The 26,168-nt window shown below is 51.1% G+C and overlaps 8 protein-coding genes across 9 annotated transcripts; 4 read left to right on the top strand and 4 right to left on the bottom strand.

Moving 5' to 3' along the window:
- The first annotated feature begins 4,098 nt into the window (after positions 1 to 4,098).
- PV10_05966 (amidophosphoribosyltransferase) lies at positions 4,099 to 6,674 on the top strand. Its single transcript, XM_016370706.1, has 2 exons — positions 4,099 to 4,383; positions 4,578 to 6,674. Exon 2 carries the CDS (start codon positions 4,600 to 4,602, stop codon positions 6,367 to 6,369), a length of 1,770 nt encoding a protein of 589 aa, XP_016222999.1. The 5' UTR covers positions 4,099 to 4,383; positions 4,578 to 4,599; the 3' UTR covers positions 6,370 to 6,674.
- A 520-nt stretch (positions 6,675 to 7,194) lies between these two features.
- On the top strand, positions 7,195 to 9,790 carry PV10_05965 (uncharacterized protein). Its single transcript, XM_016370705.1, has one exon. The coding sequence runs from the start codon at positions 7,634 to 7,636 to the stop codon at positions 9,542 to 9,544; it is 1,911 nt and encodes a 636-aa protein (XP_016222998.1). The 5' UTR covers positions 7,195 to 7,633; the 3' UTR covers positions 9,545 to 9,790.
- Positions 9,791 to 9,926: 136 nt separating this feature from the next.
- Positions 9,927 to 11,827, bottom strand: PV10_05964 (uncharacterized protein). The gene is made up of 2 exons (XM_016370704.1): positions 11,397 to 11,827; positions 9,927 to 11,328 (listed from the first exon to the last, which is right to left on the bottom strand). The coding sequence occupies exons 1-2, from the start codon at positions 11,685 to 11,687 to the stop codon at positions 10,246 to 10,248; spliced, it is 1,374 nt and encodes a 457-aa protein (XP_016222997.1). The 5' UTR covers positions 11,688 to 11,827; the 3' UTR covers positions 9,927 to 10,245.
- A 269-nt stretch (positions 11,828 to 12,096) lies between these two features.
- On the bottom strand, positions 12,097 to 17,303 carry PV10_05963 (uncharacterized protein; the record flags this gene model as incomplete). Its single annotated transcript, XM_016370703.1, has 4 exons — positions 12,097 to 15,277; positions 15,348 to 15,975; positions 16,024 to 16,669; positions 16,722 to 17,303. 4 exons carry the CDS (start codon positions 17,301 to 17,303, stop codon positions 12,097 to 12,099), a joined length of 5,037 nt encoding a protein of 1,678 aa, XP_016222996.1.
- Positions 17,304 to 17,868: 565 nt separating this feature from the next.
- Positions 17,869 to 19,963, top strand: PV10_05962. Of its 2 annotated transcripts, XM_016370701.1 has the most exons (7): positions 17,869 to 18,061; positions 18,115 to 18,210; positions 18,439 to 18,470; positions 18,525 to 18,562; positions 18,609 to 18,684; positions 18,734 to 18,800; positions 18,851 to 19,963. In XM_016370701.1, exons 1-7 carry the CDS (start codon positions 18,023 to 18,025, stop codon positions 19,499 to 19,501), a joined length of 999 nt encoding a protein of 332 aa, XP_016222994.1. In that variant the 5' UTR covers positions 17,869 to 18,022; the 3' UTR covers positions 19,502 to 19,963. The 2 variants fall into 2 exon arrangements, with proteins under 2 accessions (XP_016222994.1, XP_016222995.1); XM_016370702.1 differs by having other exon boundaries at positions 18,271 to 18,470; positions 18,609 to 18,800.
- Positions 19,727 to 21,414, bottom strand: PV10_05961 (uncharacterized protein). Its single transcript, XM_016370700.1, has 2 exons — positions 20,748 to 21,414; positions 19,727 to 20,676 (listed from the first exon to the last, which is right to left on the bottom strand). The coding sequence occupies exons 1-2, from the start codon at positions 20,877 to 20,879 to the stop codon at positions 19,777 to 19,779; spliced, it is 1,032 nt and encodes a 343-aa protein (XP_016222993.1). The 5' UTR covers positions 20,880 to 21,414; the 3' UTR covers positions 19,727 to 19,776.
- A 220-nt stretch (positions 21,415 to 21,634) lies between these two features.
- On the top strand, positions 21,635 to 24,557 carry PV10_05960 (uncharacterized protein). Its single transcript, XM_016370699.1, has one exon. The coding sequence runs from the start codon at positions 21,739 to 21,741 to the stop codon at positions 23,452 to 23,454; it is 1,716 nt and encodes a 571-aa protein (XP_016222992.1). The 5' UTR covers positions 21,635 to 21,738; the 3' UTR covers positions 23,455 to 24,557.
- Positions 23,450 to 26,153, bottom strand: PV10_05959 (uncharacterized protein). The gene is made up of 4 exons (XM_016370698.1): positions 24,684 to 26,153; positions 24,547 to 24,622; positions 24,036 to 24,491; positions 23,450 to 23,978 (listed from the first exon to the last, which is right to left on the bottom strand). The coding sequence occupies exons 1-4, from the start codon at positions 25,118 to 25,120 to the stop codon at positions 23,778 to 23,780; spliced, it is 1,170 nt and encodes a 389-aa protein (XP_016222991.1). The 5' UTR covers positions 25,121 to 26,153; the 3' UTR covers positions 23,450 to 23,777.
- Positions 26,154 to 26,168: the final 15 nt, after the last annotated feature.

Here is a 26,168-nt window from a genome sequence, read left to right as displayed (position 1 = left end):
GCGCAATCCTTGGTTTATGGTAAGCTAGATATCAAGCCAGATGTCTCGAGGGCCTCCATCGTGATTCGGCAGTCTGGGTCCTACCTTAGGAGCGCGTGCAGTTCACCGGTGTTGAGCTTACTTTAGTGCTCTCTCTACTGGAAACAACAGTGTTCTTCAGAAGAATTTCGAGTAAGAACAAATCCGACTACCTTGTACGGATGAGGCCACAATTAAACTCTGACATCACCCAGCACAGACATTTTTACGGTCGCTCCTGATGGTAAAGGCTCTACCTCAGCCAATTGCCCAGCATGAACCATAGGGTCTTCCAAGAGATGTCAGTTCGGAACTTGCTCAAGTCAATCGAGTGGTGTTGTGCTCGTGCCAACAGTTTGGGTCGGAAAGGGGTTGGCATTTCTCTCGTATCAAAGTCGAGTCACGGTCCTTCGTGTCGAAGCACGGAAGTTGGGAGGATTGAAGGCTGGAGGAGCATGTCATTCTAGCAAGTACCTGAACTAGGCTCTTTTAGACAATGGTATCGTGTAGCTCTCTCCTTTGAGGTTGAAGCTTGGGACTGAGACAGAGCCTAATTAAACAGCAAGGTTTCCCAATCTGTACTATCTCGCTTGATTCTAGAAGCCATTCGCGTCCAACCTCCTTCATCGTTCGAATCCCGTGAACCGCCCCGTCAACTGTATCCAGAAGAGTTCCACCAGAGCTCAGCCATGTCCATTCAAGTCAATGCGATGCTCGCTCACATGCAATCTGAACCTGACGTCTAAGGCTCAGGGACCAATCTCCCATGAATTTTCTCAGTGGGTCAAACCCTTGCGCGTTCTTTTCTTTTGTCTTGCCGTGTCATCCATTTCCTGAGATGCGAGAACAACACCTCCGCAGCTCGAGGCGGAAAGGCGTTACCGATTTGTCGCTTTTTGTCTCCAGGTTTACCTGAAAACCAAAACCCAAGTGGAAAGGTCTGGATTGCTTTGAACTCTGCGATGGTGTAGCCCCTCGTGCCACTGGGGTGGTGGACCTTTTCTGCGTCGCCACTGCACTTGATGGTATGGCTGAGGGAGTCCCAGTCTAGAGGCGACTTGGGGATTGAGAATCTGCGGACCTCGTGGGGGTTATGGTCAAGAGCATCGCTGGGAATCGCACCCACGGTATTGCGGAGTGTGGCATGGGGCAGTAGCGCTCCCTCACCGTGGGTTGCCTCTGGCCAGGATGGCATTGGTTCACCGGGACACGCTGCAATCATAATAAGTCTGATTCTCTTTTGTGGGACACCCCAGTCTGCCAGGTTCTGCACCTTCCAGCGCACGCTATATCCATGGCTGAGAAAGAGGTCGATCAATTCGGTAAAGAAAGGCCGACGCCTATTACAGGGCCATACTAGTGCCGGAGCCTCTTCAAGTGTGGCGATCCGTGGTCGAGTAATGTTGAGAAGGTCACCGATGGCGAGAAAAGCGGTGTGAGCTTCGGCGTCTAGTTCCTCGTTTGGTCGTGTATTTGCGGATGATGCAAATGTACAAGGAGGACTGAAATGGCAGATATCACACCGAAAGTGACCAACCCTTTCCAGCGCACCGGCGATAAAATCTCCGATGCTGGATAGTATACCGACGTCCCTCCCAAGCCTGAAATTCTCTCGATAGGTTGCAATGGCCTCTTTGTTGTGATCAACCCCAGTCTTGATGGCGAAGCCAGCATCGTAGGCGCCACAGGAAGCTCCACCCGCGCCGCAGAAGAAGTCAGAGAATGTATACTGTTGCTTTCTACGCCCCGAAGTCCATGAGACCTTGCTCCCAAGTGGGTGGTGATGATGGTGACTTCGCCAATTGTTACGGAGGTCCCTAGCAGAGATCTTAGTTGGGACCATTTTGAGATTATTGCCTTGAATGACTAGGCGTTCGCTGTCGTCGCAATTCTCTTCCGGCAGTCTGATGACCGCACCAGTATGATGGGTTGTATCACCCTTCGCATCGAAACACTTTGAATGTGGTGGGAGGATGCGTTTCCAACGACAAAAGTACGTTTTGTCCTTTCGAGCTGAGATCTCATCCTGGAGTTCGATATCGTTTTGTGCGTTCAGATCTTGGTAGTTTTGATTGGTGAAGATGATATTACATTTCTTCGAGACATGAGAGATGTTGAATGACTCTAATGGGGTGTCGATTCCGTCTGGTCCCTTGTCTAATGCCTCATGAAAGAGCAGAATAAGCTCTCTTTCTCTGGCTTGCATGAGGTGGAGTTTTCGGTCCGGTTTCACTAATCGGTAGCCAGAAACTGAAAGAACTTCTTGTGTGCGACAGTCTTTTGTGACATTTTGGATTCGAAGGTAAGATCGATCCAAGAGTTGTACGCTATCGCCTTTTTTAAGATCGAGCTTTGGGGAGGTGTCTCGGAGGGCGACAACATAGTCGAAATTATGAAGAATCTGTATGGAATGATCATCTTGGCTATCGATTGAGATAACGGAGACGTCATCTTCATCATCTGGAATGACGATGGTGTCATTTTGCGAAGGTAAGATGTCTCCACGGCGTATTGGAAAGGCTTGAGAATTGATGAGAGGTGAGCCTGCTGGGGATGTTGCTGTGTCAAATCGATCTGCGATGAACTGACCAGTAGCCCAGTCTGTCGAGTCGAGGGAGAGCTCGTGGCCCTGAATGGGGCGATATTGCCACGTTGCTGCCATTGCTAATGGCTTCATGAGTGTCTGGTGAGTTAAGGGAGGTGTGAGAGTGAGAGAACGGGAGGTTGAAAGAGAAGGACAACAAGATCGGATAAACGCAACAGAATCATAGAAATGCGATGCAGTGAATTATCCAAACAGTTGAGGAAAGGACTGAAGATTGAAAGACTTGGGCAAGACATGAGGCAATGCAGAGGAGAATTGAGAACCAGGCGGATCATGACCACATGTCTGCAAAGAAAGGCATGGACGTGAGAGAGAGATTGCATATTCTCCAGCTGGCCCATTTGACGCACGTGTGTGAACAAGGACAATGTCAGTTTGAGGAAGTTTGTCAATCTCCATTGATCAAGCTTGACATCAGCGATGTAGAGACTACCCTACCTTCTCGGATGGTGGGCGCCACATAGGAGACATGATGGAGCGGCGGAGAGTCTGCAGAAATGAAGAGCAGGTTTTGTTGCTTTGTCTCGTGTGGACTCAGTGGCTTGTAGTGCACAACAGACAGAAAACCAAAGAGGTGGGACAATATTTTGTATGTTGCCTTTGGAACAAAGGCATATGGTTCATCTTGTATAGAGCCATTGTTGGTGTACAATTAGACTGTAGAGATTGCAGGCAAGGCTGTCAAGATCAGGGGCACGGCTGAATGATGTTCCAGAAATTGGCCTTGGCACACACCCCATATCCCACCACCTTAGTACATCTGAAATCCATTTTGATGTACATGTTTTGAGTAAAGGGGAGGTTGATTGAGCAGCATAGCTAGACGAAAAGCCAACACCTGGACGAGATGGTCGTTGGGCATTTTCCAAGTGTGGTGACTAAAGTTGTCAGTGACTAGGCAAGACAAAGGGAAACGCGGTGACTTACCCTACTCGTATGTTTTTCTTAGGCGAAACGCGGGAGCTCTCATAAGAGTCAAGATAAGCAAAATTAATGCGGCAAGACAGGCTGGATTTCCGAACAGGGCACGCTGCACGCTTGGTCAAACGTACTTAGTGGGGCTGCCCAGGGACTGGCGGACAGTCTATGAGGATGGGTCACATGGCACGCAGGCTCAAATGTGCCCCTCATCACCACGCCGCCCCGCCCAAACGCCAAAGCCCAGAGATACCCCTCAGGCCCCTAATCGGACGTTATGGGTACTCCGTAGGCCCTGAAGCCCTTCTACCCTCCCCCCCATCGGCCCTGTTGCCGCGTGCACTTCTCCCTTCCACCAACCGGCATCGAGAATTTTTCCTCTTTTCGCCGCATGACATTTGAAGTCAATTATTAGTGGCAAGAATTTGCACCAACAGGCACGCGAGGTTTTCCAACCAACCACCTCCAGACTCTGAGCTCCAGACTCCTGTCCATCATCCTTCGCCTCTTCTCATTACCTTGACCAAACCCAGTCGTAAAAAAAAATATGGATCCCTGGTCGACATCCCGTTGTTGGTGCGGACTGACCCAAACATTAAATCATTCTCTGACTTTCCCTCATCGGCGGCTTTCTCTCTTCTCTTTCTAAGTGATAGTACCATGTCGACTTCAAACGACTTGGTATTCGCAATTCCCTCAACGACCTTTGTCACTACCCTCACTGCCTCCGATCAACTCCCTCCTTGATCACCTCACCCCTCCGACCCCCCTCATACCAATCTTCACCCACCGAGTCAGTCACCCACTCACTGAGATTCCCCGCCATCCAAGGGTTTGAAAAGGTCAGTCACCTTGTCCCCTGCCTCTGTCACGGCACCAGATTTCCACAGGATGAACCACCTTGTTTTTTAAGATGTTAGACTTCATATCATTCTTGCTGAGAACTTTCGGGTCTGATCGGACCAACTTCTCTTTCGCCAAATTTTCAAATAACTCGCCTACCAAATTTCCTGCTAACACAACTTGAAACTTCTAGATTCTGCCACTCCGTCTCCATCATGTGCGGAATTTTGGCTCTTATCCTCGCCAATACCTCCTCCACCTCGGCTGCCGTTGATCTCCACGAAGCCCTCTACCTCCTCCAACATCGTGGCCAAGATGCCTGCGGGATTGCGACCTGCGCCACTGGCGGAAGGATATACCAATGTAAGGGTAATGGTATGGCGGCAAAAGTCTTCCATGATGGTTCAAGAATCATGGACCTACCAGGCTTCATGGGTCTGGGCCATTTGAGATACCCCACCGCTGGGAGCAGCGCCAATGCTGAAGCACAACCATTTTATGTCAACAGCCCATACGGCATCTGCCTGGCGCATAACGGCAACCTCATCAACGCTCCACAGCTGAAACGCTACTTGGACCAGACCGCTCACCGACACATCAACACCGAAAGTGACAGTGAATTGATGCTCAATATCTTTGCCAACGAACTCAACGAAACTGGCAAGGCCCGTATCAACAATGACGATGTCTTTGCCAGTCTCGGTCGCATGTACGACCGCTGTCAAGGTGGTTGGGCATGTACGGCCATGATTGCTGGCTATGGATTGATTGGCTTCCGTGATTCCTTCGGCATTCGCCCATTGATCTTGGGCTCTCGGGATTCATTCGATGCAGTTGGAAAAGACTATATGATGGCCTCAGAATCAGTCGCGCTGGAACAACTCGGTTTTAAGGTGGAACGGGACATCCTGCCAGGCGAGGCGGTCATCATCCAAAAGGGAACCGAACCAGTTTTCCGACAAGTCCAAAAACGGATCGAGTATGCACCCGACATTTTCGAATACGTTTACTTTGCTCGGCCTGACTCGGTCATGGACGGAATCAGCGTCCACCGGAGTCGACAGCATATGGGCGTCAAGCTCGCAGAGCGTATCAAGAAGGTGTTGAGCCCTGAAGAGCTCGCCGAGATTGACGTGGTGATCCCCATTCCAGAGACCTCTGTCACCTCGGCATCAGTAGTGGCCCAGGCCCTGGAAAAGGAATATTGTCAAGGATTCGTTAAGAACAGATACGTTTTCCGGACCTTTATCATGCCTGAGCAGAAAGCTCGACAGAAAGGCGTGAGACGCAAGCTTAACGCGATGGCGATGGAGTTCAAAGATCGCAACGTGCTTCTTGTGGATGACAGTATCGTTCGAGGCACGACCAGCAGGGAGATTGTCACCATGGCTCGAGAAGCAGGAGCGAAAAAGGTACATTTTGCCAGCTGTGCTCCACCCATCACACACGCGCATATTTATGGCATCGATTTGGCCTCTCCCTTTGAGCTGGTGGCGCACAACCACACTGGTGCTGATGCGATCAGCAAACACATTGGAGCGGATAGCGTTATCTACCAGACTCTGGATGATCTCAAAGCGGCCTGTGTAGATGCGGGAAGAGAAGGAAACAACCAGGATGCCCCTCGGAACTTCGAGGTCGGTGTGTTCTGCGGCTCCTATATTACCCCAGTGGATGAAGGTTACTTTGACCATCTCGAGCGCATTCGAGGGCAGACACGAAAGCTGAAAGTGATGGACGAAGCCAGAAAGGCCATCTCTCAGGGGGTTGCTGGGCAGGACCAGATTCAATTGGCAACCAGTGGTGCTGTTGTGGATGCAGCGGGCAAGGTGGTTCCTTTGACAAACGGCACCGCAGCAAGATCTTCTTTTGCGTCTAACGGCAAGCATGATCACTCTTCTAAGGAATCACATGATCATGAGAACCATGCCGTCAGAGACAGGATGGATATCAGCATCCATAATTTGGGAGACTTCCAGGACTAAGTCTAACATGAATAGAAGCTAATGAGGGCGGAGTTGTCGATGGTCGAGTTATGCATCTAGGCGTTGGACCACAGTCCTTGGGAAGGCCTCGCACAAAGGGTTGCTTGAAGGCTTGGGTGGCTTGCAATGCACTAGCGTATGATTCAATGTGGTTTCTTCATGATAGGGAGGATTTAGAGATTCATTCTATGAGGAAGTCCTCAACCTGATATTATTGACATGATTGATATGACCTCTCGGCGATTATCTGTTGGTTGTGGTGTCGCCTCTATTGACTACTTATACGCCCAAGACACGGTGGCGGTGGATGTCATCAGAATACCTCCGAATCTGAATCTTATGTGTGCTTCCATAGGTCCGAGGCTTGTTTCAGTGGTTATTCAGTGCTGTATGTCAATTAACCGACACCAGCCTCTGCATTATGACGGCAACCCATCTCACACTCACAGGGCTGGAGGAATGCATGAACTGCAGGGCTGGCGGCGAACAAGTGGATAGACCCGAGCCTAAAAATGACATCGTTAGGTCAACCTCCAGTTAAAAACTAGCCTGTTGGGGGCGGGTCGACTAACTACGGGGAGTAACAAATTAACGGTTAATGCTTATGGGTACCTATAGCCTTGTGACAATGCAAGGGTTCAACAGAGAAGGCTGGGACGCTAAGCATCAGTGGAGCCTAAGGCGCCGAGGGGCAGGCCGAGGACGCCGCAGTCCATGTCAACAGCGGACCAGCCCACGCGCCCATCCACCCACCATCCACCGATCAGATGTCGCCTCATCATGGGTGAAGAGGCGCCTTGGATTGTTGCGACAAGAGCCTAAGGTAATCAATCCATGGTCGCAGTTGGTTTTCATATCTGTGACAACAACACATCCTTCCTCCTTCTTGCTGTCGTCGCTTTCGCCTTCGTCTATTCCCCTGTCGCCTTGTCCAGCGCAAGTCGCTCCTTCCTTTCTAGGTACCTAGTACTTACCTGTAGAACATTCGTCATGCGCTCTCGTCTTCGTCTCTCAGAACCATTCTCAAGTCCCAGACCATCTCTCACTCTCAACACCCTACTTGCTTTACCATTCTTCTCCTCTTACAGTCTCTCTCATCATTAAGCCCGAGTCGATGGACTTATCAATATCAGTTCTGCTATCCCACATTTACCGAAATCTCCGCCCTCATCGTCCAAGCTGACAGAGCCTTGCCGCTGTCACCCTCACCTTCAGTCACTTCCCACCTGCACGGACAGCGCTCTCATATTAACGACCCGCTCTCATGTCTCGGACGCCGGTCCCCCGCGCCTCTACGGTCAGCGGACTCGCTCCTCCAGGCGCCCTTGGGTATCCTGCGAGTATGCATGGTGGAGGATCCGGCATGTTTGCTCCACCACCTCCTCTCAGTGTCGCCGCTCCACCACCTCCACTCAGTGTCGCAGCCTCTCGTCCACCATCTCGCCTCGAACCGCCGCCTCTTAGCTCGACGATGGGTCCTATGCCTGGCACCTTGGAACGGCCCATCCAAGGCCCTCGCAAGCGTCTCATCGTCACCTGTGATGGCACCTGGCTGGACTCGGACAATGGTCTCACCAATGGCCAGAAACAACCTCCAAGCAACGTCAGTCGCATTGGATGGGCTATTAAAGATACCTCACGTGATGGCATTCCACAAGTCGTCAACTATCAAGCTGGCGTGGGGACCATGGGGGGAAGAGCTTCCCGCATTGCCGGAGGTGTAACAGGTCTTGGCCTCAAAGAGAACATGCGCGAAGCATACACATATCTGGCCATCAATTGGAAACCGGGTGATGAGATCTTCCTCATGGGATTCTCCAGAGGCGCCTTCACTGCCCGTTCTGTTGGAGGCATGATTGGCTCTTTGGGCCTTTTGACCCGTGCTGGTCTACCCAATTTCAATGAGATCTTTGAAGACTGGGAGCATCGCTTTGACGAAAACTACGTCTCAAACTACCCCGACAACCCATTTCCCAGCAAAGGACCCTTTGACGAACAATATGTTGAAGAACTTGCTCGGCGCGGCCTCACTACACGTCATGTCCCTATCAAGGCAATTTGCTGCTGGGACACCGTCGGTAGTCTGGGTATTCCAAGAGTCGGTCTTTTCGAATCACTCGGCCTGTCTAGTCGAGGGAAGCACGACTACGAATTCTACGATACGCGCTTACACCCGTGTATCGAGAACGCTTTCCAAGCTCTTGCTTTGGATGAACGCCGCGCCCCATTTGCCCCCGCCCTTTGGGAGAAGCGCGATAATGACACGACATATCTCGAACAGTGCTGGTTTCCAGGCGTGCACTCCAATGTAGGAGGGGGGTACGATGACCAGGACCTGGCTAACCTGACTTTGGCGTGGATGATCTCCAGGCTCGAACCATACCTCGACTTTCGCCCCAATATTCTCATGTCATTTTATGAGGATAATAGGGCCTATTATAAGCTCACTGGACAGAAGCCGCGATGGTGGGGGTTCGGAGAATTATACAACAGTCTCAAAGGCGCCTACTCCTTCACAGGGTCCAAAACCCGTACCCCGGGTGCCTACCATCGAACAGATCCCAAAACCGGCCGACCAACTTCTAAAAGATTACGGTCGACAAACGAATATATACACGCGAGCGTCAGGTCAAGAATCGGCTTGCAGGGGCCCGGACCACAAGACCGCGGAAGGTACGAGCCACAGAGTTTACGAGACTGGACCTTTTCGACCGAACTGGGCCCCGGTGGACCTAATGGCCCCGGAAGACCGATCGTGGTTTGGATCGATCATTCGGGGAAGACGGATAGCAGCAGTGGCCGGCAGGGGAAATTGCCAGAAGCCAGACTAAGCGATACTGAGATTGTGCTTCTTAAGCAGAGTCCGAGGGTGTATGACTTTGTCATGGACATCCGACCACCCAGTCATGGATCTAGAGGAGACAAGGAAAGACGACGGAGTCGTAGAACCGACGCCAATGGGGGAGGTGTCGGCGGATATGACGGCGCTGGCATGAATCGAAATGGACGAGCTCCAAGTCAAGATCCACGTTGGAGTGGTGGGGGTGGGCGATTGAACCCTGATGGCCTTCCGGAATCAGAGGAAGACCGCGAGCGCAGACACCGGCGAAGTCACCGCGATCGTGATCGAGACAAGGCAGAACGAAGAAGAAGTAAGAGGTATGACGAGCAATAAGGTGCAGGGCCGAATGATTAGCGAAGCATGCAGAATTGAGGACTTTCTGAGGCGAGAGCGACAGCGACAGCGACAACGAGAGCAATAGCGAGAATTGGCATCAAAGCGACGGTGTGGATATCATGCATTGGCGTTGTAATTCCTGGAGTTGAAGCCTTGTTGTCTTAGGTAGTCAAATCAAGTCAAATCAAGTTCCTTGGTGATGATAGATATGTGCCAATCAGAGATATGGTCGAAGTAGGGAAGAATCTGAAGCAGGATATCGTATCTCATTGTTTTGAGAATCTCACGTATCCATTGCCTCTGGGTCATCACGAGGGACCAGGCTTGATTAGCACTTGATGCACTGTCAGTCATATCGTCCTGGACCTTTCCGCCCGGCCGTGCATGGTTGTGTAATAAGTCATCTGATTGTCATTGGCACTGTGTACTGTAATTCCATGGCCTCATTCTTATGATCATACCATATCATTCATACCATTCGCCGTTCCCTTCGACCGTCGTATTATCCCTTCGTTCAACCAACTATACGATTGTGGTGTGATGACGGAACGACTCCGGGAGAAAGAAATTTGCCCTTTTTGGAGGGCCCAGATTTCTCGCCTGTTGCCTTTTGCTCTTTGATTTGGGAACTGATTCCCCCTCTCGTCTTTTATTTGACCAGATCATTCAGTATAGTTTTGTAACTCACTCAAGTATTCTCATTCCGTCAAGTTCTCCGCATGCAGACTGGCCAGTCCAGTACTCGTGCCCATATGGGTCTGCAACGTTGTAGCCAGCTGTTCCGCTCTGCGCTTTCCAGCCACCCAACGCATGAATTCGCCATAACTCTGAGGAAGCACACTGACTGAATCATGTGACAAAAACGTGTAGAAGAAAGTCCCGGTCGATTTGCGGTCTTGATCCTGATTATCCACCGGTCGAACGTGTGTGCGCACCATGACTTGAATTCTCGTCCCTCCACTCGTTGGATCAGGTTCCGTATACGACACACCAGCGGAGACATAGAGCACGGAACCAACAGGGACGGGTTCTTCGAATGTGCTGGGATCTAAATTCAGGAACCGTGGTCGAGTGTGTGAAAACGCGGCGGCGCAGGTAAAGGCCAATTCAAAGGTTTGTTTGAGTAAATATCCGCCAAAGATCATGAAGTTGTGACGGTTGCGATATTGAGGTTGCATGATCTGCGTGCTGTGGATCGAGGTCTTGGACATGGTCATGACGTTGCGAGGCTGGTGTTTGGGGTTTTTGAGGTCTGCATATGCCAGTGATTCTGTCCACATTTTGTGAATCTCGGCTGATTCTTCCGCGTCAGGGGCTTTTTGGAGGATGTGGGCGGATTTCAGGGCTTTTTTGCTCTTGTAGTTTTGCGCGCCTTTTTCAAAGATGGCCTTTTCGGCGGCGGTGGATACCACGAGAGGTGCGATGTTGACGGGTCGTTTGGTTTGAGGGTCTAATGCGACCATGGTGAAGGCGCAGGTCATGAAGACTTCTTCTGGTTTACTGGCGTGGCCGGCGGTGGGCGCTTTGGCGATTTGAAGGGTTACTTCCATGCTACTTCGTCCTGTGGCATAGGTGACTTGTCCGGAGAGTTCGAGGTCGCAGATTTCTTTGATGGGATTCTGGAGGGTGATGCGGTCGACGGCTGCTGTAACGGTGCTGACACCTTCGCCGGTATGTTTGTATGCGACCACGCCGGCGAGTGCGTCGAGGTCCATGAGCAGCGTGCCAGTGCGGATTTGGCCGGTATAGTTGGCATAGGTATCGAGGAGCCATTTGTCTTGCTGGAGAAGGTTCGACTAGGTCAGTATGCTACAAGGAGGGTCATGTATAGGATTGGGATATGGCTGACCGCAAGTGGTAGCACCAAGCTGACATAGCTATCCGACATCTTTTTGGGTGTGAGGTCAACTTTGGCCGGTGGCGGGGCTGTTGCTGTTGGGGAGGATTTGTTGTTTTGGGCGTCTCGCAATGCCTCTATCCATGGCGTCCGGATCCGCATTTCCGTCAGCTCTTTGTACACGCCATCTGTTCGGCGATAGGGACTGGTGTGGAACGTTCTTGATCTTTGCAAGAGGCATGTTGGTCGTGTTGAGGTGTGGGTGGGTAACCATAGTCTACGGGTGAGATGGCTGCGGGCCATGATGTCGGTAGGAGGGGAGAGAGGAGGTTATGCGGACTTGGATCAAGGAGAGTTCAATTGAAATTGAGGGTCTGGGACATAATTGAAGGTGTCGCACACTGGCTGAGGATGTATTCCAATTCTACATGCCCTTGAATGTGAATAAATATGACATGAGATGGCTTTTGTTGGTGCACAAGTCTGCACGTCTGAGAATCAATCTGCAGCCCATTCAACCCCGCTTCAGGGCGAGAATGATGCCGCCCTATACTCGTAGTTGATAAAGTCTATAACCGCTCGCTAGCTATCTTTTTACATCCCTCAGTTAGTAGCGAACCAAGTGTCTTGTATATCATAACTGCAGTTGCTCATTTCCCTCCCTAGGGAATGGTTTCACAAACAAATAGGACAAAACCTACTAGTCAGAAGGTCAGTCAGAAAACCAGTCAGAACCCCAGTCAGAACCCAAGTCTGGTTCATCCAACCTCCATGTTGATTCCTCCAAATCGCCACAGTATTTCTCACGGCTTATTCTCTTTTCCGGCCGCTTTCCTGCATCCTCCCTCTCCCAAAATCCCCTGTAACGTTCGACCGCGCCGCGACCATCATCGTCGAGTACAACACGAAGCCACGCTTCGTCAGGGTCCTGCTGGAAGATGTTGTCTGGTTCAGCCCCGTGGTCGAGTAGAATCTCGACAATATCCCAAAAACCCTTGACGACGGCAGCATTAAGAGCACTGTAATATTTACCACCTCGGAGTTTTGCGTCGGCACCGCGGTCTAGGAGAAGCTCTACCACATCTCTCAATCCCTTGTAGGCCGCTGCCTGCAGAGCATTCCCAAACCGCCCGCCTTGTGCATTGACATTGATGTCAGGAAAGTCCTCAAGCAGTCTTCTCGCCCATCTACCGTCAGCCCATTCGCACAAAGCGAAATGAAGCGCGGACCCATGTGGACCAGCCTTCGTGTTGACGTTAACGCGGTTCTTGAGAAGAAAACTGTATATTTCAGTCACACGCCCTGGGTCGCTCGCAAGTACCGCGTAGAGGGCGGTAGCGTAGGGTTCGCCCCCAGCGTCGTTCACGTTAGCACCATGCTCAATTAGTAGCTGAACAGTATCTATAGACTGTGAATGTGAATGTGTAGCGGCGTGCCAGGCACTGCCGTACTTCCCCCCACTAACGTGAACATCAGCGCCGTGCTGAATCAGGAGACGCGGGATGTCAACGTTCTGTGTCGTGCAGGACGCTTGAAGTGCTGTGTCATATTCTCCGCCTCTAGCGTTGATCTCAACACCATGATCAAGCAGCATATGCACGATATCAGCCCTATCTGCGGGATCTGTAGCCTCGTGTTGAACAGCAGCTTGGAGCGTAGTCCAGAATCTGCCACCTTTGGCGTTGACATCGCCGCCGCGCTCGAGCAAAAGTGACACCATGGCCTTGTATTTAGTGGAGGCGGCTACATGAAGGGGGGTTCCGAGAAAGGAGTCTTGGGCACTCACATCGGCGCCACGATCGAGTAACATGCGTGCAATGTCGGCTGAGGGGTCCTTCTGTGATCCCGGGGTGGTAGCGGCCAGATGGAGTGCGGTTCCATGGTTTCCGCCTGTGGTATTGACCTTAGCGCCATGGATGAGTAGAAGAGAGACTATGTCTTTGGATGAACGAGAAGCGCCAGCCCGAAGCGCAGTCCCAAACTTGCCGCCTATGAGATGAACGTCTGCACTGTGCATCAGCAGCATCGAAACGATCTCTTTGGAGTCGCTTGCCGCGGCGGCTTGAAGCGCTGTCCCATATTCCCCGCCGACAATATTCACATCAGCACCCTCTAAAAGCAGAAAACGAACCACATCAGCTCTGCAATTGGCAGCGGCTGCCTGAAGTGCGTTCCCATGGAAGCCTCCCTGGTAATTCACGTCAGCCCCAAGGCTAATCAGCTTGCGTATCGTTTCAATGTTGTTTCTTGGAGTCTCGCGTTTGGGGGATCGACGGACCCGTCGGAAGTTTTCAACCCAATGTCCGCAGATGCAAGCTGCAATCAAGGGACTGCCATATGTGCCTCCAGATATATTGACATCTGCCCCTCGATTCAACAGCAGGTCAACAATGTCACTTTTCGTTTCAGTGAAGCAGGCCCTCTGCAGAGCTGTGCCAAAGTTTCCTCCCACCGCATTGATATCAGCTCCTGCGTCAAGTAGGAGCCTTACGATGGCGACATTGTTTCCTGTGGAGCATGCAGCTTGAAGGGCATATCCGTAAGCGCCTCCTTTTGCGTTGACGTTGGCACCTCTTTTCAACAACATCTCGATCATCATTCGATCATAATATTCACTTTCGACTAAGCGGTGTAATGGTGTCCCATATCTGTTATCTTGCATATCAATGTTGGCGCCATGGTCGAGCAAGTATGGCAGTAGAAAGCTGTCGGCCTGTGTCAGGATGCAGGGCTGCCCTTCTGCGGCGGGAAGGTTGATGTTCGCCCCACGAGCGACAAGGCGCTTGACGGCAGCGTATTGCTTGTGTTCGACTGCTAGCTGCAGGGCAGACACCCCATTCTTCCCGTACGCGTCAATGGATGCCCCGTCTTGTAGGAGTGCATCTATAACCCTTGGATGTCCTCTTGCTGCCGCTGCATGAAGCGCAGTTCCAAACCACGCTGCCTCGGAGTTGGCACTGGCGCCCATTTTCAGCATAAACTTTACAATATCAGTGTGTCCACCATATGCAGATTCATGCAGAGCCGCATCCAGGTCTTCCTGTGTCAAATACTCGTTTCTTGCTGTATCGAGTAGCATCTGGGTGAGCTGTAGGTGGCCTAGCCGAGCGGTAAAACACCACGGCCGGTGCAGCATAGATACCGGAATGGGCCCCCAAGATTGGTCTGAAATGGCATTGTTAGACATTTGGAGCATGATTAGCAGGCTTCTGCTGCGTGGAGTTAGTGCACGGGTTGCTGCAAGAGGAACCGCGCACGGCCAGTGTGTCTTTGGGACCATCTCAAGATGAGTTATCCAGTGCCGCCCTGCATATCCTTTCAACCAGAAGGCGTCCTCCGTTTGAGTATTAGAAAGGACAGTCGCCTCCTCGACGCAATAGAGATGGTAAGCAAGGCATGAGTGAGCAATATGTTTTTGTGCTTTGACCTCGGAGAAGCCGAAACGCGCAGCTGGCCCATTATTGATGCGGTCTGAAGTCAAATATTCCTTGATGGAGAAGTGGAAGAGGCGGACGACATTGACACCGTGATATGTAAATCCAACTTCTCCGCGCCGCGGATCATAAATCATTTCTTCCAGTATGAGGCTGGAGAAGCATTTGAGAGCATCTCTGGGGTGAAAGGGACGCGCGTCAACTTCGAGTTCCGGTACAGCGCGTTCCGTGCGAATGACGAATATTTCGGCGAGTTCCTCCAGGAGTAAAGGTCTGGTGGAAAAGGCGAGCCACATCAAGGCACTGTGCACCTGCGGTTGCATGTCTGGGTCAATGCCTTCCAGGATTCTATTGAAGATGCCGTCGAGGCCAGGTGGGAGATTATCGAGGACTTTTGTAACTTGGGCGACCGAGACACACTTGGCGAGTTTCTCGACCTGGTAGTGAACGTAGAGAAACCTAGGGGAAGCGATTAAGGTATGTCAGCAAAAGTCACACTGTGGCTCCAGTCTCTTCCTGAATAACTTACATTCCATCTGCCTTTTCAACCAGCTTCTCTCTGGCCTTGCCCTTCTCCTCGGGGAACAGGTTCCACGACTCGAATTCGGACCGTGCGAACATTGAGTCAATATACAGACCAATGTCCACGTCAACGGCCTTTCGTTGAATTACCAAGTCGATTTGAGCTCCTACTGGCGAGGACACGAGGGTTCTTAAAGATGTTGCAATGTCCGCCTCCTTCCTGCTGGTGCAGAAAATATGAAGGTCGTCAGGCGCCGACCTGATAAGATAGTGGAGGGAGTCGAGAAGGTTTCTCCGCCCCCCACTGACAGTCGGACACTCGTCTAGGGCGTCGATGATAAAGTATGTTGCCGAGAAGCCTTGTATCGCACTCAGTAGTGCGGCTTGAAGAGTTGTGGTGTCTGGGCGTTCGCCTTTTTCCATGTACTCGCGGCAACGTTCCACAGCTTTAGGGGTGTTTGGTCGTCGAGTGCAGAGCTGTCTGATAAGAGATGCTAGCATCTCGTCCACATTCTGCTTCCTTTTGTCGTTGAAGCTGAAGAAGAAGTAGGCCACAGCCCCATTCGGGTCGTCGTTATATCGTTCTTTAAAGTGACTGATGACGGATGAGCTAAGAACCGATTTTCCCGAGCCGGCTATTGTTTGTCAGGACAGTCCGAATTGAGGGTGATGTTGCAGCTCACCTTTTCCATGAAGCCAGAGAAACGAGCGAGGAGTTTCCTCCCAATGCGTAAACTCTATGGAATCGCTTACCAGCCATTCGCTCGTACCAGCTTCATGCATTTTCCGACTCACATTGTAACCTTCCGAATTATCAACGTCGGATAGCCATTTTAGGAGCTCATCGCGCTTCTTTTCTTCCTGAGCAAGCTCAATGGCTCTGCGCAGCCCAGAGACGTCCTCCCCAATGATGTCCCATCGGCCTTTGTTTTCTTGATGACGCTCTTCCGCCTTCGCGCATTCTTCGTCGTACATTGCATCCTTCCACAGTTTATTGATATGTTCGAACGTCTCTTCTTGCCTGTGAATTTCGTTAAGCAAACTCTCCCAGTCGTTCCATTTGACAGTGTCCTTTCCCAGACGAGATGCTGAATTGCTGACAAAATAGCAGTAGATCTCCATCTGAAACTTGAGAATGCTTCGGTATAGCATCTTCAGGGCATTCTTGTACTCGTCATGTGATAGCTGGGATAATTTACCATCATTGGTCTTCGACTCGTAGCGCCGGAGATAAAGATCCTCTCTCATTCGGCTCTGTGCGACGAGAGTTGCAATGTACTCCAGTCCTTTGCCGAGAGACGTGGCCTGCTCTGAAGGGTTCAAGAGTAGCTAATACCCCATAATTAGACAACTTGATGAACAACGCAACAGACTCACTTACCGGTAACAACAACCCGACACCCATCCAAGCGATTGAGGTATAGGGGTTTGCGTCAAGGACAGGGTCGAGGGACTTTTTGAGAAAGGTCACGATGCCCACGCATGAAGCTAATAGGTCTTTGACGAGAACGTCGCTAGACCCGAACTTGATTCTCCAAGCTTCCCTGTCCACCTCTTCGATTTTACGCCTGACTATAGTGTTCATCTGTTCTCTCTTTTGGTCATTGAAACCAGCAGTCGATGCCAACCCCGTGGGAAGACTAGCGGATACTTTCTCCTCAAACTTTTGTACCAACTCCTTTTCAGCATTCCGTAGTTCCTCGTATGCGACATGCCAAAGTTCTCGAATGGGCTGGCCCACAGGTGGCACATTGCATAATTTGCCGGGCAGAACTGGCACGGGTTGGTTTCCAGCAGGAGAAGACTTTGGGCCCAATGATCTGTTAGATGTATGGGTAGCTGCGCTGGTGATTTGGCCCGCTTGGGACAGGTTGGTATCATTCGGAACTATGACCTTCTTGGAACTGGAGCCGCGGCTCTTCAGCTTTTGCTTGACTCTATCCGTGAATTTTACGGGGGGCATATTGTGAAGCAGGTTGGACAACTTTTTTGATGACCGCTCATGTTGTGAGTGAGCACGATGTGGTGGATCGCAAACAGGCTGAAAAAGAAGAGAAGGATTCGAAAGCAGAAGACATGCGGGGGATTACCCATGTGTTGTCGCTACCTACCGCTCGCTTCTGCCATTTGGAAGCGGTTGGGCACTGCGAAGGCAGTGCATTTGCCAGGGTAAGTAAATGGGCGCTTAGCGGTGATCAGGCTGGGACCGCCACAGGTCGGGATGGCGATGCCATACCCAGAATGGTTGACTTAGAGCTCATGAAGAGCGGCAAGGTGTTCAACACCAGAAATGAAAATGGCTTTTGGGTAGGTCAAGGTTTGCTGTTGTATACCTGATATTGAAATTCAACTTGAGTGTAGATTTCAGTTTGTATGGGATTCTGGTCAAGATATAAACACAAGTGACTTTATCAACGACACTAATGGAGTTCTTGTAAAAGCGGCATGCCCTACCCGCACGTGACTTTTGAGTTGCCATCAGGTTTTCTACTACTTGTGCCGCCATCACGCAGTTTGTTTGTACATCAGTTTGAACATCCTCGACCCGAAACTAGTTCACTCTCCTTTGTCATCTAACATCCTCTCACCGCTCCGGGGCTTTTGATTCCGCTCGTCACGTCCCTTCGACGCGTTTGAGAGAATTCGCCTGGCAGATCTCTCCTCGAGTGAACGACAGGCACAATGGATCGTAGTCTCGACGAGACTATTGCCGAACGGCAGGTGTGTCCTACTCTCCCTGTTGCCACAGAACTTGTTCACTGATCAGGCGAAAGAAGTCCTCATATCGTGGCCGTAGAGGTCCTCCACCGTCACGTCGAAGAGACTACAACAGTAGCAGGGACAATTACCCTCGCGATGGTGTCAGAAAGGTTTGATATCCTCCACGAGCATTCCACAAATCCGCAATCATTCTGACCCTCATGTACCAGGTCCGAATATCCCGCCCTCATCCTCCTTGACCTCCGCCTGTTACCTCGGATTGCTTGAATGCCGGTCCATCTCAAGTCCTCGTCCGATTTGTTGCTTCGACATTCGACCCGAACCAGGCCAGCCTTGTTCCTCCGAACCCCAGCTAACATCGTATCCCCTAATAACAGCCTGCAAGAGACGAACGAACAAATCTAGACAAGTGAGCAATCGACTTTTACAGGCTAGCACGCGTCATTTGCTAATGTCGAACTAGTGATTGGGTTCACGACCGATATGATGACGACCCTGATTGTATGCATCCCTACCTCGATTAGTATCTCGTGTTGACCACTTTCAGCCGACCGTCGTGCGCCGGACCGATTCCGAGAACGAAGAGACCGCCGACGCGATGACCACCCCCCCGAATCTGACAGGTGACGTCTCCAATGAGCAACACCAGTTCTGTCGACTAATTCCTTGTAGAGAAGTACCTCCGGCTAAAATCCGAGTCGAAAACTTACATTACGACCTCACACAAGATGACATCTATGTTCGTATTGCTGTATCTTGAACCACATAACACCCGGCTTACCTTTTCAGGACTTGTTCACCAGAATTGCCCCCGTTGAGAGTGCCAAACTCCATTACGACCGTGCCGGACGCTCTGATGGCGTAGCATTCGTCACTTATGCCAATGTTGCCGATGCTCGGAGCGCCATTCGCGAGTTTGACGGCGCAAACGCCAAGGGACAACCGATTCGTCTTACACTCTTGCCATTGCCACGTCGCGACAACCCCTTCGATCGAGTGGAAAACCCGAGAACTCTCTTCGATCGAATTGAAGCGCCAAGCCGACCAACGAGGAGGAGAAGCCAGAGTCCAATGGAGGAAGTTGACGAGGACCGATCTGCTAGACGGGGCCCACGACGAGGCGGAGCCACAGACCGAAGAACTGACACAACGCGATTGCCGCCGGACAACATTGATCGCTATGTCCCCGGCCAGCGTGGAGGTGGTCGTGACTCAAGTCGACGAGGTGGACGCCGACCTGGAGAAAGACGAGAGCGTCGTGACGGCGAGGGCCATAAAGTCGTCAACGGCAGACCACGGAAAACGGCCGAGGAACTCGATGCCGAAATGGATGATTATTGGGGAGGTGCTGCGCCTGGTGGAGCTCAGAATGGAACAGACGCACCAGCTGCTCCGACTGCTGCTCCGCCAGCGGCAGATGATATCGATATGATTGAGTGAGCGATCATCAGTCACCGGCTGCATCGAGGGCCATCGATGCATGCATACAATGAGTTGAAGAGTAGGCAGGCTCGGAAAATGACTGTAACCAAAAATCTTCATGACACGTCAAGGTTGGCCAACTCCGCCCATCACAGAAAAGAATGTGCATCCATCTCGATGAGCTCTAGAACACAGCGAATTTGGTTCAAGTCGACCCCGCAAGACGAGTTTGGACTTGTTATGTCATGTCAATGATTGTCTGTCTCGTTGGTGTCTTGTTTTGGTTAGAGCATTTAAAATCTAGGCATCACAAAGTCCTCCACAGCTTTCAATCCTTGGTCCGCTGCACTGGCCTTGAGACTTCTAGGGAACATAATATAGCCATGAGGAGCGCCAGGAATAATCTTAACCACTGCCTCTCCACCAGCGGCCAACCATTTCGTACTCATGAAGAGCGTATCATCTAATAAGCAATCCTCCGTGCCACAGGTATACAAAGCTGGGGGCAATCGGCCTCTCAGAGCTTCTAAATCAGCGTAAATCGGACTGACCAAAGGATTTCGCTTATCCGCATCAGACATGCCTGGCAAAAACGCATCGGCGAAGTTATCCATGAGCTCTTTATCAAGAACCAAAGTCACGGGCTTCTTGAATGTGTAGACCGAAGGTGTCCAGAGCATGGAGTAACAGCCAAAATGTAAGAGTAGACCTTTGAGTTTGAAACTCGAGTATTTGGCGTTACTGTGTTGAAGTAAATGGATGGCGACCAGCATACTCAAATGGGCGCCGGCAGATTCTCCTCCAATAAATCCCAACGGTTGGCCGTATTCGCGCTCCGCGTTGTCGACTAACCATTCCACAGCGTCGTAGCAATCGTTTGGTCCGGCGGGAAAGGGATGTTCGGGCGCGAGTCGATATCCAATAGTCACAGCCAACATTCCAGTCGTGTTTGCAATATCCTGGAGGGCAGGATCTTGAGACTTTTCATCTCCAAGAACCCATCCTCCACCATGGATGTGCAGAAAGACGGACTTGACGGGTTTCCCATTTTGAGGCCGTAGGATGCGGCACGGAATGCTTCGTCCAGAGTCGCGGGATGGAATTGACGACTGCTCGGCACTGTCGAGAAGTGTTGACTTGGGTAGAGGTGTTTCTCCTGCTGCGCGCATTTCTCGGTATCTCTTTGCGCCAACCTAGATCATTGAACAGTGTTAAGTGGGCTGGAATTATGGTTGTTGACTTTGACTATGAAAGAATCACGAACCTCGAACCATTTCGGCGAACCGTCCATGAGTTTCATCAATGATTCATTAAAATCAGTGGTTTCCTTGGGGATGGCTTTGGGGCCGAATTTGGCCGCTTCCACCGTGATATGGCTTTCATTGGACTGCGACATCGTGACTGAAGAATTGAGAAGGAGAGAGGAAGATCTGAGGAATCGATTGTATGTCGTCTATCGCACGAGCTGGTTGAGAAGATTGCCGACAAGGGGAGGAGGGTCCTAAGATAGATAGGCGTAGAGATACTTATGCAGCTATAGGCCTCGGAATTGGGACTGTGGACTCGTGGGACTTTCAGATGTACTATATGCACATTATGTTGACATGGGATCTCTCATGCGGGGGAATGAGTCTGTTGCCACTATTGCCGGGGGCCGTGGGTAGTTTCTTCGGGTACCTGACCAGTGTGCCAGTGTTGACTCTCGTCTCTTCAAATTCCGTTGCCCATATCCCCCACATCCATTGGTCCACCCGATAGGTGATTGGCGATAAAGATTAGGGACGTCTCTGTCGGGCCTCGGCCAGCCTTGTGATGGACTCGTATGGGTTCACTCTCCGCCAAGACAGAATGCTCGCTGAGGACGGTAGATAAGAGCAAAAAGACCACATTGTTAGTATTTGCATGTCTGTAAGATGCTCTCAAAGTCTCTGGGTCAGCCAGGAATGAGTTGGTGATGTTGTGCAGTTGAGAAGAATTGTCATCGTGAATGTTTGGTGGTGAGTGGAGCAAACAAGTCAAACAAGCCAAGATATTTTAGGCTGCTGTGAGAACTTTCCAAAGGCAGGCGCGAGTCTCTCACGTGCTTCGAGATTTCACGACTTTTCGACGACCAGCATACTACATTTTGATATTTCTCACATCAATTCCTCAAACCTTTAGACGCTGCTACAATGCCATTTTTGTCCTCTGCTCGAATTCTGCCCTAGAGCCTTGTTTTCTCCATCTTTTCAACCGGGTTTAGCGCCTTGGAAACAATGGACGAGGATGCATTACGAGACTATCTCCCCGTCTCCTTCGGGGGTGGTAGCAATGACTTTGATCCAGCAGCACAGATGGAGACGGCCAGACGGATAGTACCTGGAGCTGGGCAACCAAAACAAGCCAAATCTGCTACGTCCAAAAGTGGTAGCGACTCAGACGACGACTCTGATGACGACGAGGATGACGACGACGAGGATGAATACCCCATATCCCATGAAGTGGTCTTCAAGACTCATGACCGACCAGTAACTACTATTACCGCAGATCCAGCCGGATCCAGGATGATCACTGGCTCGATGGATTGCACCATCAAGATACATGACTTTGCGACCATGACACCCACCACGATCCGAGCCTTCAAGTCCGTCGATCCTTCTGCGACCAAGCCCGCCACCAATTCCGAAACCCATCCAGTCCATCTGGCCAAATTCAACCCCAACTCACCCAGTCAAGTACTCGTGATATCCGCAACCCCACAAGCCAGGATCTTGTCTCGAGATGGCGAAACTCAGGTCGAATTCGCAAAGGGAGACATGTATCTTCGCGACATGAACATGACTAAAGGCCACATATCTGAAATCACTTCCGGCACCTGGCATCCCACCAACCGGGAACTGTGCGTTACCGCTGGCACTGACAGCACACTGCGTATATGGGATGTCAACGTACGAAATAAGCAGAAAGAAGTCATTGTGCACAAATCCCGACTTGCCGGCTCTGCCGGACGAACTAGGATGACGGCAGTTGCCTGGGGAAGTCAGATCGAAGGTGGTAGCAGCCTTTTGGTTGCGGCGGCCCTCGACGGGTCTCTCGTCATGTGGGGTGGCGATGGTCCTTACCACCGACCCAGCGCCGAAATTCGAGATGCTCATATGGGAAATACCTGGACGAGTGGCCTGGACATCAGCTCCGATGGCCGACTGGTGGTGACGAGAGGTGGCGACGACACGGTCAAGTTATGGGATACCAGGAAATTCAAGCAGCCCGTCAACACCGTGTCCCACGTGTCGACGTCGAGCCAATATCCAACTTCTAACATCATTTTCTCGCCCAACTCATCCTCGATCCTCACAGGATCTGAAACCGGCGACTTATACATCCTCAATCCAGCAACCTTGAAACCTGAGGTAGTCACACCAGTGACCCCTGGGTCCCCATTAATCAGCGTTCTCTGGCATGATAAGCTCAACCAGATCATGACAGGCAGCGCTAATGCCGAGACACATGTTTTATTCAACCCCAAGACCTCCACCAAGGGAGCCGTCATGGTCATGTCCAAGCAACCGAAACGGCGTCATCTGGACGACGACCCCAGCTTCACCACCGACATGTCTCAGGGCATCTCAGGTGACGCTATCGTCAACCCCGGAACACGCAGCGAAGCCATCCAAGGCAGCACATTCTCGTCGCGTCATCCGACCATCGGGCTTACTGCGTCAGGCAAATCGCGAGATCCTCGCCGCCCGCACATGCCGGCCGTGACTCCCTTTTCAAAGAACCAGCCAGATGAAAAACACATCAAAGAGCGGATTCCTCTCAGCTCGATGCGGGAGGAAGACCCACGTGAGGCGCTTCTGAAGTACGCTGACAAGGCTGAGAAGGATCCCATGTTTACAAATGCCTGGAAAAAGACACAACCTAAAACAATCTATGCAGATGCAAGCGACGATGAATCTAGTGCGCCCGCAAAGAAGAAACAGAGGATGTGATGCCAATCATTTTCGTCTGCACTATTACAGTTTCTCTTGCTATGATGCATAGCCTGCTATACTAATACATATGGCCAACACGTCCAGACTTGTGGACCTGACCAGTGGCATCACAACCAAAGACAATCAAAGCCGAACGCTTGAGAACGACAACTTGAACCCACACCGTCAATGGAACGCTAGTTTTGCAGTCAAGACGATACTTTTACACAAATCTCTCATCATGCCCAGACAGGTCGCCAACAACACCAAACAGTCTCAGCACAGATGGAGGGATTAAAGGACACGGTTAGCTGTGTCGCCAACAACGGACAGAAATGTTCCTAGGCCTGTTTCTCGAGATCCGGGGGGCCCCAAATGGCTTCATGGACACCCTTTCTCGTGGGCTTGAAGACCCTTTTCCAGCCCATCCAGGGGGTGTTGATGGGCGAGTCCCCTGTGTAGATCAAGGCATCATATAAGAAGCCGCCGAAAGTGCATCCAATGAATGGGCAAATCATTGGGACCCAGAAATAATAATCTCCCTAGAAGCTCAAGTCAGCTTTATGCTCATCTCGGACCGGGGGAATGGAAAGACATACTGCCGTCCAGACTTCACGGCCATAACCAACAAAGTAGGTAAAAAGCCTAGGACCAAAGTCCCTGGCCAAGTTGATCGCATATCCTGTCTGCCAGCCTAGGGTCGCACCGATGCCAAAAATCAAGAAGAAAAGTGCGATAGGAACCAGATTTCCGGCCCCGAGGTTGGCATCATCCTTGAGTGCGAAGATGACCAGGACTAAGACCGCACTGGCGATGATTTCGGAAAAGACCTGACCTGTTTTGGTCAGGAAGGGTTGTGGATAGGTATTGAAGACACCAGCGGTGGCGGTGTCTGAGTAGCCTGGAACCGTTCGGATGCCATAGCCCTCAAATTGATCAATGGCAGATTTATAGTTGCCGTAAATGACGGCAGCACCACAAAAGCAGCCTGTGACTTGGGCACAAGCGTACACGGGAAATTTCCACCAGGGGAATTTGCGATATAGACAATTGACCTGCGAGTATGAGTTTAGTGTTGAGGGAGACTCATAAGAAGGCCGGGTTGCTTACGAAGGTGATGGCAGGATTGAGATGTCCGCCTGCGCAGCCAGCAACATAGACACCCAACATGACGCCTATTCCCCAGCTGAATTCAAAAGAGGTTAGCCAATGTCTGATGGTGCAGCATCCAAAATTAGACAACTCACCCCCATGAGATACTCTGATAATCACCTTTGTTTTGGCTTGATTCAGGAAGGTTGGGGTTTGCACTCAGGACGACCTGGGCAACACTACCATCACCAAACAGGATCATGATAAAAGTACCTAGGAACTCGGCAAACGGGTCACGTAGTTGATGTCGTACTCGAGACCACCAAAGATCACTGTGATGTCGGTAGTCATCCTCGGCTTCGTCGTATTTTAATGCATTGTCGATGGGAGGGCCGTGTTCGGCATGGTAAGGGTAAAAGGTCGAGGTTCCCAGCTGTTGCTCTTTTTTTTCACGAGAGGGTGAGGCACCTTGCTCACGGTGTGCGAATGTGACCTCGTCAGAAGAGGGTTGTGATGATGACGAGGAATTTTGCTCTCGGAGATTGGCTGGCATATTGAGTGGAGGGTCATTGTGCCTTGTGGGAGTATGCATCTTGGTGGATGACAAACTGTTATGTGCTATGGTCAAAATCACTCAAGGCTAGCATCAGTATACAGCCAGACAGTGATGGGTGTAAGCAACAAAGGAAGACAGAACATGAGGATCAGGCCTGAACTATGAAGTGTCCACAAAGTCGGGTAGAGCACGATGCGCAACCGCATTCCGTATGGATATCCGTCATATCAGGCGACAGGGATTCGAGTCGCAAGGATTCTTTTGTGCGAAGTGGACTTTGAAGCTCTCTATGTCGTATTGCTCCACCCACCTCGTGCCGAAGACGGCTTTTGCACGCCACAAATGGGTCCGTCGCCGACCGTTGCGACCAGCCATGTATGGAGATGTCCACGGGTCCGGGAGAAAGCTAGCACAATAATCCTGATGGCGCATGCAGGGTGTCTTGGGTTGCTCCTGGGAGAGGCGGGGAAAGCTTCAACGGGGATAATCTAGCGCACGAAGATCCCAAGGTTCATCGAGTTGAGCTTTGAACATTCATCTGGGATCAATAATCAATGCTGTGAATCGGTGGATACTACCAATCGACGTCAGCGGCACTTAACATTTTGAGTGGCTCAGCGGCGGATTAGCTTCCACAAGCAGCCGATAAGTGCAATCCTGTGAAGCCATTGGTGCGTCCAGACGTCATTGAATCGTTGCACCGCGGACGCCAAGGAACTTCAGAAGCCTGATATGTCTGGAGGAGGTGAGGAGAAATTATACAGACACAGTGAGGGCCAGAAAGAGTAACAAGGTGAGGTCGATCTGCATTTTGTGGTGGGGAATCTGGCAATGATCTGGGCTGTCACGCCTGATGCTGGTTTGGTCACCTCACTTCATCTCAATACTCGCATCTCGCGTTAATGAGAGCCCGAAGCGTTGCAGGATCGACAACCTGGGTTCGACGGGAAGGGCATGGAGAAGACAACGATGACGGCAGGACCCTGAAACTTGTTGGCAAATGGATATAGCAATTGAACAGTCTAGATGTTGGTTGAGATGGAGAGGATCTGAAATCTTTCATCTTCAGTCTTTGCGCAGTTGT

This window comes from Exophiala mesophila (genome assembly GCF_000836275.1).
Source record: "Exophiala mesophila strain CBS 40295 unplaced genomic scaffold supercont1.4, whole genome shotgun sequence".
Classification (NCBI taxonomy): domain Eukaryota; kingdom Fungi; phylum Ascomycota; class Eurotiomycetes; order Chaetothyriales; family Herpotrichiellaceae; genus Exophiala; species Exophiala mesophila.
This window is presented reverse-complemented; position numbering and strand designations above follow the sequence as displayed.